The sequence below is a fragment of the Watersipora subatra genome, chromosome 4 (assembly GCF_963576615.1).
Source record: "Watersipora subatra chromosome 4, tzWatSuba1.1, whole genome shotgun sequence".
NCBI lineage: Eukaryota > Metazoa > Bryozoa > Gymnolaemata > Cheilostomatida > Watersiporidae > Watersipora > Watersipora subatra.
Genome location: NC_088711.1, coordinates 62339331 through 62352521, shown reverse-complemented (window position 1 = coordinate 62352521; position 13191 = coordinate 62339331). Strand labels below are relative to the sequence as shown.

The following is a 13191-nucleotide window of genomic DNA, read 5'->3' as shown; positions in this document are numbered from 1 at the left end:
TTTGCTCAGCATTACAAATATTTTGGTGTACTACTTCGCGCGAGTTTCACTTTGTCGACGCCATTTTTTCTCATGTGATCCATTTGTTTGGTCCCGTGATCAGAAGCACATTTTCCTGCGAATTTTGAACAATCACATATGGATGAGCTGCAGCCAGAGTTAGACAACCCGTAAGTCGACCGCAAAACCATTATAACACAAAAATATTGTATACAGTTGTTTGTTGGTCGAAAAAACATATAGTAGAAAGTACGATGAACATTTGTCTAGTATCATGTATTTATAATGCTTAATTGTGGACTTACGATAGCTAGAAAAGGAAAGATTTGGAGTGTTAGCATGATTGAGCTAACGTTCCTCTAAGGGAGCCGAGATAATTTCGCGGCAGTGATGCCCAATCATTGTTCATGTCCTGCAAAAACAGATGAATCGGAAGCAACTAAGAAGAGGTGAAACCATGTTGACCAGCGCCAATCTATTTCCACTGTGTTAGATTTTGTTCAAGGAACCTCATGTAGCCTTATAGACACCTCTCGATGCGGAACAATGTGTTTGGCAATGAAGCTTCTGCATTTATTAAGCATCTAGTACAACACATTTACAGTAGTACTAATTTACTTGCAAGTTTGCTGCATACTTTATCTGAACTTTGCTATGCAGTATCTTAGCCTCGATACCAGTGATGTAGTGCTAACCTTTTTAACCATAACTGTAAAGTTGAGATAAGTGGATGTAGGCGACCAAGACTTGCAACACGTCTCCACCGCCACGTATTGGCGGTTGGAACAGCTGGTGAGCTGTAAGCCCCCCCCCCCCCCAGTGCGGTCCGGGGTGAAGCACCGGCCACCAAAACCTACAGGGCTTTAAAATCATGTATATGATATGAGAAATGAGCACATCTGTAGTAATAAATAAGTTGAGAAAATAATAAAAATCAATGCCTTTGTCCTTCAGCACAAATGCCGACTCCCATTTGTTTGCTGTAATCTGGTCTTAGCCTTTGTTGTAGACAACCAATTAGGATCACAATCTTGTCATGTTACATGGCCATTCCATCACTGAATTGTACTGTATGCTGCTTTTATATTGAATGGTCATTGAATGTCGACTATAATGACATTAGTTTACTTGAATCAATGAAATAGAGCTATTATTTACATTGAGAATTGGCAGTCGAAAATTTTTTAAGCTTATCTATAGTTATACTTGAAAAACACACGAATTTTCTATCTATAACGTAGTTAAGAAGAGTTAGGGTAGCACGACATCACTGCACGATAAGCTGCGAGAAGTGGCTTTTTCCTACATGACCATGATAAATGAATCTAAAGACACGACCGATTTTGTGCTATTTGCAAATATCAATAGATTGAACTTATTAAACAACAGCGTTTAGCATGTTCTCACATTCAAGTGATAATACCTAAACTGTTTGGTGCTGATTACAACCCTCGAGTTGCTGCAAAACTCTTTGCAAAGTGAGTCAACTTCACTGCTGAGTCTTTGAAAAGATGTATTAAACTTGTAAATGCTTCTTACTTCAATTACATTTGCTCATTTCGGTAATTGGTGCAATTTGAAAGCCAATGTCCTTACACAATTACATATACAGTAGCCACTCCTATGATGTATACCACTTATAGCATAAATTCTAGATGACGTAAAAAATGATGTAACATTTTTGCTTCGTACTACGTAAAAAATTTTATCTAATGTAAAGTGCCAAGTCGGGGAGAGCTCTCAAGTTCGATTTGAATGGTAACATATTTCCCCACATTAGTGAGAGAAAAAAAATAATGTCCGTATAGCGGTATATCTATTATATAGGGCCTATACAATATAGATAGATATGACAGATCGCCAGATGTGTCGCCAAAACAGAGAATAGATAGTGACGCAATTGTTCATAAATACTAAAAGGTGATCGATTAGTGCAGGTATTACAGTGTCGGTCGACCAATCTAAACGGGACGAGTTTGAGTATTGTCGAATGTTATCTTTTATCTTATCCTTGATCTCTGTATACAAGTGAACGATGAACAGGTAGACACCTCCCTTTTTACAGTAAAATATTTTTTGTTATGCTTTATTGTAGATATATAAAATATTTGTTATTAGTTCTACTTTTTAAAATAGACTTTGCTGTCTAAAAAAATAAACAAATCCTTGTAAATGGACCTCGAAATGTACATCAACTTATTGTAAAATTACCGTAATCATGAACCATAAAACGAGTGAAAGTGATGAGAAAAAGGAGAAAAGTTGTCGATGCGAACCAATAATACTGTAGTCACGGTACACCCAACAATTTAAAAAGTTTATTCTAGCTTTTCTTTTATGTATGACCAGAGGGGTGAGCTTGGAAAGATCTAGGAACGGATTAGGCAATTTACATGTATTTTGCTGTTCTTATAATGTACTATCTTTATAACATAGACGTTCTGGGAATGGTTTATTTACATTGTAGGAACGTCTACTGTATATCAGTTATATCGATCTAAATAGTTAATATCTGCTCTTTTTTTAGCTCCAAGAGCTGCTTCAATTTTCTAAATTGCCATATGAAATAAAGCTGTTGCTTTTTAGTAATTTTACGTAAAAGAATAGTTTCTTGTAATCCTACAAATAGGCTATTGATGATTTCAGCCTGAACTGAGGTCAAACATGGGTTAATTTAAACTAGACGAATTATTACCAACCCAGTACCCGCTGCCATCACCCATCTTGTGAAGTGCTACCCTCTTACCCTCACCTTCACTTTTAGTCCACCTTTCGACAACTTTTTTAAACTGATCTGATGAAAAAGACCGAGCGTTGCAGTGTTCGTACTCAGTTATCTAACGGCTGCATCGAGAAATGTCTCGTATGCTCGCATCTCAAATTATTCTCATATCTCAAGGAAAAAGCTTGCTCCGAGTTTTACTCATATCTCAAATCTCTCCCATTCCGGGTTACTTGTATGCTGAGGTATCACTGTTTTTATCTCTGTGTTTTATCACCTCTGTTCATGCAAGCTTAAATCTCTCCTACTTTTGGCAATTTCACTAACTTGAACTGGAATGCCAAAGTTTCAGCATTTTACAAGGACAAATACTGGACCAACAACCAAATTTTAGTGCAGTGCCCTTGTGAAGTCATATTCATGTTTGAATGAGCAGTCATGCAAGTTGAGGGTAAACACATACGTTACGTTATTATTACTACTATCTAGCAATTATTTAAAATTTGGATGAGTTAATATATCTTCGGAAAAGTTGTGTCAAGCCTCCATTCAATTTTATAATACATATCAACTGTTTTAACAATAAAATAGTCTAATAAGATTAGATAATCTTGGAATTGGAATGCCTCCGTTTGAGATGTGCCAGAATTTGTAAGCAAATTTTGAAGCTGGAAGATTGTCTTTGCTTGTGCTGATATTCTCAATACAATTGACAGATCTCAACATTTCACTGTCAATCATTAAGATATTGATTGTTTTAATGCAATGTTCTATATAGCCATGCCTTGATATTGGCAGGGATGACAAATTCTTTGTGTCGTATGGCTTGATCTCAAAGTGCGCTGGTATGCAGTTTTAATACCCGTAGGAGTCGTGTTCTCACAGAGAGGAACTATTCTCCCTTTTAGCACTCATCTAACAAACTTGTGAATAAAGACTAACTACCGTTTATTACTATGATTAAGGTTTTTGCTTAACTTTTATCTTTTGATCTCATCGTTGCATTCTTTGTGAAATCAAGAGAACAGGCCTAATAAAACAACTTCCAATAAGCATCATACCCGATTCTAACGAACGCGTCTAATATAAAATCTGCTGCTGCACAATTTAGCAGTTCTGCACATAATAAGATGACACAGACTTGTGCATTGCTTTTGCATTCTTGGGTTATGTTGAATATGAACTATGTATATGTTTAGAGCAAGGTGAGATCCTCCTCTGTAAATATGTCTATAGCCATCTTTTTGCCATACTAGGCAGTTTTCGTCGATTGAAGGAGGTTTTCAACTGCATGCTTGCAATTTATTTGTCTGTCTGTGCAGGACGATTGCTGAAGGGGACATAAAAGAAGCGAGTCTTGTTGAAACAGAGGATGCAGCATTTCAAACAGATGGCGGCCAGCCAGTTTCTTACAGCGTTTTGCAGGTAGCAGATGGCGATGACCACACACTGAGTCTGCCTACAGGCTCTACTGTTACACAGGTAACTATTATCTGTTATAGCAGTACTCCTTGTATGTACATGTATATAGCAAGGGTGGCTGTCATCTTGTTATTCGTAGTGTTCACACTCATCCTTGTAAGTACAGTGCGCCCTCGCCATATGATTTTACTCCATTCTAGGGTTGGTATCGTATAGCGGAAATTTTGTATAAAGGAGTATAGAAACTCACAGTAATTGTATAATGCAAACATCCTCTGGTAAATAAAAGTAATAAAAACTTTATATAAGTACTGTACATGTATATTAAAAATTTGTAACAAACTAGTATATTAACCTAAGTAACTAATTACCTACAGTAACCGTAATGTATTTAGTGGTTATGATCTGCAATAGAATGTAACATTACAATGTAAAATGTGCAGTATGTACCGTAGGAAGTTCTTACCTTTGAGACAGACGCATGACATAAACTTTAAGTTTAACTTGAAGGTTGACTTGCAACAAAATTCACATTACAGTTATTTGGTATCAAAAGATTCACCATGTCTTACTCTGTTGTGTTGTAGGTGCAAAATATGTGGAAATGTGATTACAAGCTCTTAAAAGCTCAAAAACGAACAGTCAATCGCAGCCATCACAAGACTGCCGTAGTTTTGAATCGATTTATTTTGACAACGTACTCAAGCAATTTGGTTATTGTTTTGACACGGGATGTTCTCAGATGAATTGAAAGGCCAATAAAAGGCTCAATATAAAACTTCTCATAGCACTAGTCGATGACAAACACTTCTGGTTTTACCGAAGAGTCCTCTTACCAAATATAGATGCTCGCTACTTTACAGTTTTGCTTTGGCTCGGTCTAATCGTCTAGTCGTAATCTGATCATGTGACCCATACTTCCTGCCAAACAGCGCGAATAATTTCTGCAACATTTTTCTACTATCACAGGTGACCAACAGGCTCGTCATGTTTATCAGAGGATGATATGCACTCCTTCGAGCTAAGGTTAAAAAAATTAAATGAATTTTTACAGTAGGTTTTGAGATATCCATTAAAATTATGAAATAGACAAAAAAGACAATAGACATGGTTTTATTGAATGCGTGAAGTATATTTGCGAAAGTATTTCGACGAATGAGGTTGCATGAAACTGTAAACAGAAACCACCTTGTTCAGCTACGTCCCATTTGAGCCGTTTGGAAAGAGATTCTAATCTACGGCAGGTTCGTGATGGCGGCGGTTAATTGTTCGTTTTTGAGCTTTTACGAGCTTGTAAACACATTTCCATATATTTTGCACCTACAACACAGCAGAGTTAGACATTGTGAATCTTTTGATACCAAATAACTGTAATGTGAATTATGTTGCATGTCAACTTTCAAATCCATTTAGCTTACTAAGCACACACTTCATGCTAAGTTTTAGTACATCATGTATGTGCATATTTTTAACTATTTTACTGAACTTCAACTTTTTCATCAGTAAAATTTTATCACATATCGGTTTCTGGCGCCTTTTCGTTGTAAGTTTTAGCCGACCTCATTAAAACGTTCTACAACCTAATTTGACAAAAAAGCCCGAGCAACACTGTTCTTGTAATGAAGCAGATTTTTGTTAGCAGATTAAGAGAAGTTGTCTGTTCCCTGGCCCTTTGTTCGAAGGGGTCGCAATTTCAACTTTTGTTACTAGTTTTGAAATGAAAATTTTATGTGAGGCTTTTCACACGAGGAATGCCGAACTGAAAGAAATCGGTCATCGTATCTCATTCAGGCGTTGTGAGGTTTTCGACGAACAGCATGCCGGCATCTTTGTTATTTTGACGTAATACGTATACCAACTGCAAAATTTGAATGTTGAGCGAAATTTTTGTTGAATTCGTATAGCGAGATAGAATTTGTATGGCGAGGACAAAAAACCATCCTGTTCCATTTTGTAAGGCCAAAAAAGTCATATAATCGAGGGCGCACTGTACATGTATATAGCAAGCATGGCTGTCATCTTGGTATTCGTAGCGTTCAGTAAAGTACAGTGGAACCTCAATTAACCAAAGACTCTGCATGAAAAATTTTCAAATTACAAAACGTCTTTTGGTAGAAATTTTGCTTCGATTTACGAAAAGTGGTCTAGCTATGAAAGGCCTAAATTTTTCCAAAGCACGAAAAGCCTTTTGTATTTGGGCCCATTTGCTTCTCATGGGTACAACATGATGTACAACCCGTCTCATTCAGTTTCATTTGCTAGCAAAAGTCTGTAAGAAGGTGTTTCGTTTTTGTTCGGTGGATTATAATTTAGTGTTATTATATATCACATAGGCCTACAGAGTAGGACAACATTTGTTTCTCGCACTTGAACTCTGTTTTTTTCTTTATAATGGCGGTTTTTCAGTTCGTGTCGATGTAAATAAATCTTTTAACATATGTTCTTAAATACATTTATTTTGAGCAAAACAAAACCAAAAAGCAATACAACACCCACCTTGCTTAGCCCTCATCCAGACGGCCAAGGGTAAACAAGCATACAGTTCATAGTTTTTATTCGTGATTTCTCACTCTTCTTTCCATGTATACTTTTTCTGTGCATTATTTATTGAAATGATTCTACCATGTATTTGTTATACGTTTTAAATTATTACATGTATTTATAATTTATATTAATATGGCCGCATTTTGTGGAGTTTGCAACGAATTATCGTTTATACAGTAAAATTGTTTTCTACATAGACAATTTTTTTACTTGCGGAATAAATTAATTTCTTAAGTAGAGGTTCCACTGTAACTCTAACATAAAGTTGCCCTCTTATATATATATATAATTATATGTTGGAGTTATCCTCTTGTTATGGTCACTTGACCAGGCTTTATTTACCTCAGACAAAAGATGCTTTGTTCTTGGTTTAAGGCTTAGAGTAGGAAGTAAAAATTAAATGTATTTTTGAATGAACTAAACTTAAAAACTGCTTATTAAGAACTCTTTTCTACATTTATAATCATCACATTTCTATAAGGTTGTTTTTAAAAAAGCCAACAGTTTCTGCATTTATTTCACTGTCCCTCACTTTTTCCTCGTCTATCTCCCCTTCCCTTTCACTTTTCCTTGTTGTTAGTTTGCTGATCTATGAGATGCATTCGCAGGCAGTCATATCAAGTCCATTCACGGCGACAGATGCCAACTCTGACACAACCTTTGCCTATATACCTGCTGGATCGGTGAATGCAGGAGGGGACAATGAAGCGGTTGTGACTAATATAGCTTCTACCGGAGGTGAGCTTTCTTCTTGTTTTAACAAGATGAGAGTTGGAACTGGCTCTTTGGAGTCATGCTTTTTAATGTAGCAAATGTAAATTACTGAAGGGTAGAATATGTCATACAGTGATGTGGCTGATCGCTTAGTCTTTATGTCCTGTAGTGTTCAGTCAAACTTCACTTACCAATTTGGCACACAATTTTTTGACAACAAAAATCTCAAGCAAATGTTTGTTTCACCTTACAAAATAATTTTTAACATACAGTTTGAAAGTATCTTAAAGTATTGCAGTTTTGTAAATCGGTACAGACAAAAGCAGTTGTTCTATAGTTTGGCTCTACAGCGCACAAATAACATTCAGCTGCTTTATGTCTCCCTTTATCAATATATCTCAAAATCTGTTGTTCAGTGTGTCCAGCTATAGCTATTAAAATCTAGGGATGAAAGATTCGCTTCATTCTGGATTGGATCTCGGAACCTCCCATTCACCAGGTGATAACCTAACCAATTGAGTTATGTGAGATGCAATGAATTTGTTAGGCGATATGAGTCATTATGTCAGTTAAAATACGCATAGCACTCTGCGTTACGCAACATCACTGAAGCTTGCTCTTTCGGTTCTTATTAGTAAGTTTAGCAATGCGGATACTAGCTTACTCAAGTTAGTCATTAGCAATGTGCTAAGCTAATGGCAAGTGGCAGACAACTATATTACCTGCCACTGTTTATAAGCTGCTTTTTGATACCTGTGAGACGCCGGGCCTTGGGCTAGTCAGCTACAAAATCATGTACCCCAACAAGACAAGCACGAGACGTAGTAGCGGTACAAGGGTAATGTTTGAATTTAAAGACAGCTTTTCTTAAAATTGGAAAATCAAATACAGTAGACCCCCTCCCCCCATACGACATTAGTTCTTTCCAGTGTTGGCATCATAAGACGAAAATGTTGTATGGAAAGGTGTAGAAACTAGAAAGCCATAGTAATTAGCTAATGCAAACACTCCTCGTAAAAATAATCAACATTTTATATACGCACTGTACATATTAAAAGTTAACAAAATAATATTTTAACCTTAGTAACTATAGTTACTTACAATAACTGTGGTTTATTTAGTAGCTAGTTATGATATGCAATAAATTCAACATGACTATGTACAGTACATATCGTCTGAAACTCGTACCTTCGCGACAGACAGATGTATAACATGAAATTTGTATTGAACTTAAATGAATTTTGCCTACTAAACACACGCTGGAAGCCGTTTTACTATGTATTTCATTAAACTAAACTTTAATTTTGTCATCATATTAATCTACATTACCTGCTTTCAGTTTTATTTTCACTGTTTACTTATAACGCATAATGCTGAACTGAAAAAGAGAGCGTGCATCGTATCTCTTTCAGGTCGTGTGGGATGGATTTCGGCAAATGGCATATCAGCATTTTCGTTATTCCGACGTCTTCAGTACACCGATCGACCCATTTAGTTTTCGAGAGAAATTTTGTCTATGCCATATGTTAAAAAAATGCCGTAAAGAGGGGATGAAAAAACATTGTGTTCCGCATCAAAAGACAAAACCGTAAAACATGGTCATCGCAACTCGAGGTACACTGGAATAGAAAGCCCTTGAGTAAATGCATTCAGAGTGATTATTTATGAACTCTTCGAAACCAGCTAGCAGTTGTGGTAAGAAAAAAAGTGATGCGAAGGAAAAAACCTTAGATGAGTGAAAGTAGAGATGATTGTTGAGAGAATAAAAAACAACTAAAAATAGAAAATCAAAACAAAATTATGTATAGATGGTCAATATCAATTTGAAGCTCATGTGGTCCGAGTTGACTTGCGCCGTATCTCTACCACCACCCTTACCTACACCCATTCTGTCTAAGGCATCACAAAGGCTGCACTTCAGCTCACCTGTCTTTAGTATAAAGGTGATGTGGTATAAAGACACCTTTCTATTAGTTATCTCTTGGTTAGTTTTGTTTCTATGTGATTGAGTTCCCTGGCAGTCTGGCATGCCGTGAGAGCTCATCAGGTGTAATAAATAACTGCGCAATTATTCCCAAATATGACAAGATGGTTGATTGGTGCAGGTGGCAGTGTTGGTCTACAAAGCTGAAAGTTATGAGTTCAAATCCTGTTGAAAGCAATCTTTTCCCAACCTCTAAGCATGGTGATGGGCTGTCACGGCTCTTATTGTAGTAAAGATTAGATATAGCGTGCATTGTGAAGTGTTTCTGGCAGTGAATGAAATTAAAATGTTATCTTCTGCGTATGACAGCGTTGACAGATGTGTTACTTGAAATGTGTTGAGGTTTGACTTTAGTTGATTGCGCTGTCGAACATTTAGACTGCCATGTAACCGAGGAGTGACACTGAGACTTACTTAAAAAACTACAGAGACATCTAGTTCAGGAGAGCAGTATGTAGCATGCCTATGTTTTTGTTTGCTATTTCGACTGGCTTCATTTCTATTATAGGTCAATTCTACGTGATGATGTCACCGCAGGATGTTATACAAGGTCAGAGACCATCGGCAAGAGGGTTAAGTGGTGGTGGCAGTGTAACATCTGGTGGCAAGTACAATCGTGATGATAGGAGGAGAAACACACACAATGAGGTAGGTTTGCGTTGTTATCGTCTGTCGGGTTGCCGAAATTTGGTCATTTTACGCAAAAAGTTCCACTTAACAACACGGCATTAACGAATCGTTTCACATAGAGATGGCTCAGCAGGTCATTTGAGCATCGAACTTGCCATGACAATGGAATAACAAATTCCTGTCTCTTTCCTTTTGGTGGTTAAAGGTTATACACTCTCGCAAATACTTATTTTTTAAGAGTGAGCGTTTGAAAATAAAAGCTAAAAATAAACCTTGCGAACTGTGAAAAGTAAGATATACAGCATAGTCTAAGTTTGACTACCTCTCTATCTCTACCTATGTATTGTCTGTCAAATATATCGCTGCACCTCGAGTCATCTGTCTTTAATGGAAGGGCACAGTGACGATCATACCTTTTTCTGTCGATTATTAATTCATTAGTTTATACTCTTACATATGATTTATCTTCATGCAGTGCATCTGTTTTAATGCTACATGAACTCGTCGTAAGTGTTTATATCATCAAGTCTTTTACAGTATGGTTTGATATAAATCAAATGGAATGTGTTTTGATCAGAATCTTTGCTATAACACGATTTTAAAATATAAACTTCGTCACGTTTCAACTGTAAAGAGTTCAAACCGCTAACACTACTAATTCTAAATGAAGTTTTATCAATTTGCTCAGGATTTGTTAAGGATGGGCCTATTCGATGCTCCATAGGTTCACAGATGAACACAGTCAAGATTGTTTTAACTTGCTTACAAGAAAACGCCATTTTCCTTGTGTATATGACAGAATTTAGGGATTACACAATTTTTTGTCTGAACTATAAAAGGTTTTCCACGTATACAGTAAAAGGTATACAAACATGTTTGAACTATATAGAACTCCTTTTACATTGATATTAGGTTCTGTAGCAGACAAGAAGACATTAATTGCTCCCTTGGTAGCATCAATATATGTAAACCTGACAATTCAGTTGTCTTCTTTCTTATATATTTGCTTGACATACTATTTTCTTCCCAAAAAATATACACAATCTGCAACGCTAGTGAGCTGGTAAGATGAATATGTTAGAAATACGTCATCACGGAAAGCAATAATGCTTGTCATCGATCAATTTGCTATAGAATTTGGTCTGTCTCCGCTTAGATAGGTTATTGGTGATCTATTGCTCATTTATCAAGTTCTTCTAACACTCACCACATTCATCTGTTTTCTTCTGCTTCAACCTTATGAATGGATAACTTGCTTGTTTGTCAGAAACTAGAACACTGTATTTTGTAAGCAATCATAATTATGAAATTGTAAAGCTCTTTTCATATAATCGTCTTTACTATTCTAATTTTACTTGCAGACCTCTGAATACACACCTTAAGACAAATGCAGACCTCTGAATATACACCTTGAGACAAATGCAGACCTCTGAATATACACCTTGAGACAAATACAGACCTCTGAATATACACCTTGAGACAAATGCAGACCTCTGAATATACACCTTGAGACAAATGCAGACTTCTGAATATACACCTTAAGACAAATGTTGATTATTGAGGTTCAACTTTGCAACGTGTGAATTAGTTAGAAATGACTCACATGACATGTCCTTCTTTCACTATCAAACGGCATCCTCCCTCTCAAATAGACTAAATTTTGACCAAAGACAAGTTATGCATGCCCTGTGCTTCTTGTTCATGTAGGTATAATTCTAGGTTAACTTTGCCTCTTTATTTATGCAAAGTTTGAAATGAGATCTGCCGTTGCATTGATGTATATTTAGCCCAAATATATATTCACAGGTAGAGAGACGGCGGAGGGACAAAATAAACAACTGGATAGTTACATTGAGCAAGTTGATTCCTGATTGTGCGGAGACGAATGCAGCGTCATCTACTGTAGTGAGTCACATACTATTTCTATTATATTTCTATGCACACTAACCTAAATAAGTAACTAGTTTTCTGTTGTCAGCTGTTTTCAAACAACCACTCGCCACGTCAGTTGCTCGTAAACTTTTTTCGAGGCTTCAAATATTCATAAAATAATGTTCTTTTTTCATTATGTCTATGACACAGAATGTGAATAGTGTCATTTGCAATTTGTTTTTAAATTATTTCAAGGCCTTTCGTCTAATGCTAACAATATGTTTTCAATGTTTTATCGATATTGCTGCGCTGCACCATAGCTGACTATTGTGAGGAGAGTGATTGAAAATTAACGGTTATAATGCCTCCATTTCTCAGTGTCTCAGAATTACTGTCTCTGTATAGCAAAAGTGCTATCCTGTCAGTGTCTCATAGCTACTGTCTCTGTATAGCAAGAGTGCTATCCTGTCAGTGTCTCATAGCTACTGTCGTTGTAGAGCAAGAGCGGTATCCTGGCCAAGGCTTGTGAGTACATCGCTGATTTGAAAGAAGCAAATCTGAGACTAGCGGAGAGTCTGAAGGAATCAGAGACTATTGCCATGAACAATGAGTTGCTACGGCAACAGCTAGAACAGTCTAAGGATGAAATTAGTCTTTTGCGAAGAACTCTTGAGCAAAATGGTCTTGAAGCAACCGGTTTGCCTACCGCTCCACCTGATGCACAGTAGAAACTTGGCTAATATAAATTTCTATGCTCGTTTTCTCTCGTATGTCCTGGGGCTTTTGGGATGCCGTCATGAAATTTCAAGGCACAATTCCTGTATAGAATTCAATGTTATACTCCTAAGCCTCTTTTATACCTCTCTTTATTCTATGACACCCCGAATGAATTCCACTTTATGTATGTTATGATATCTTTTTCATCTGTGCTGCCCATGCTTGCGCAGTCATGACTTGTCCATCACTTTTTCTATTGCTTTTCCACTAAATACTTCATTTTGCCGACTAGTAGCTAGCCGCCATCAGTCAGTTACTAAACAGCAGAGGCTCTCAAACGTATCTTTATGGTTATACTCCCCACCATTATCTCTTTGTTAATGTTCCATTTGTATGCGGATCAATACTTAGGTAGGCCTAATAGCCAGCATCATTGCTAACCAGGTTTACAAGTTATGAAGTACGTAGTAGCTCATATATTACAGCTTCATCTGTAGCAGCGTTAAGAGTTAACCAAATTACATCAGGTGCATAACTTTTCAGAAATAAAAATATAGAACTTGCATAGTCAAGGTGTAATCTATGT

The 13191-nt window shown here is 36.7% G+C and overlaps 1 protein-coding gene across 2 annotated transcripts; it reads left to right on the top strand.

The window, feature by feature from the left end:
• Positions 1–57: 57 nt before the first annotated feature.
• On the top strand, positions 58–13170 carry LOC137395266 (upstream stimulatory factor 1-like). Of its 2 annotated transcripts, none has more exons than XM_068082134.1 (6): positions 58–170; positions 4045–4204; positions 7297–7426; positions 9895–10034; positions 11823–11921; positions 12386–13170. In XM_068082134.1, the coding sequence occupies exons 1-6, from the start codon at positions 139–141 to the stop codon at positions 12614–12616; spliced, it is 792 nt and encodes a 263-aa protein (XP_067938235.1). In that variant the 5' UTR covers positions 58–138; the 3' UTR covers positions 12617–13170. The 2 variants fall into 2 exon arrangements, with proteins under 2 accessions (XP_067938235.1, XP_067938234.1); XM_068082133.1 differs by having other exon boundaries at positions 9895–10038; positions 11827–11921.
• Positions 13171–13191: the final 21 nt, after the last annotated feature.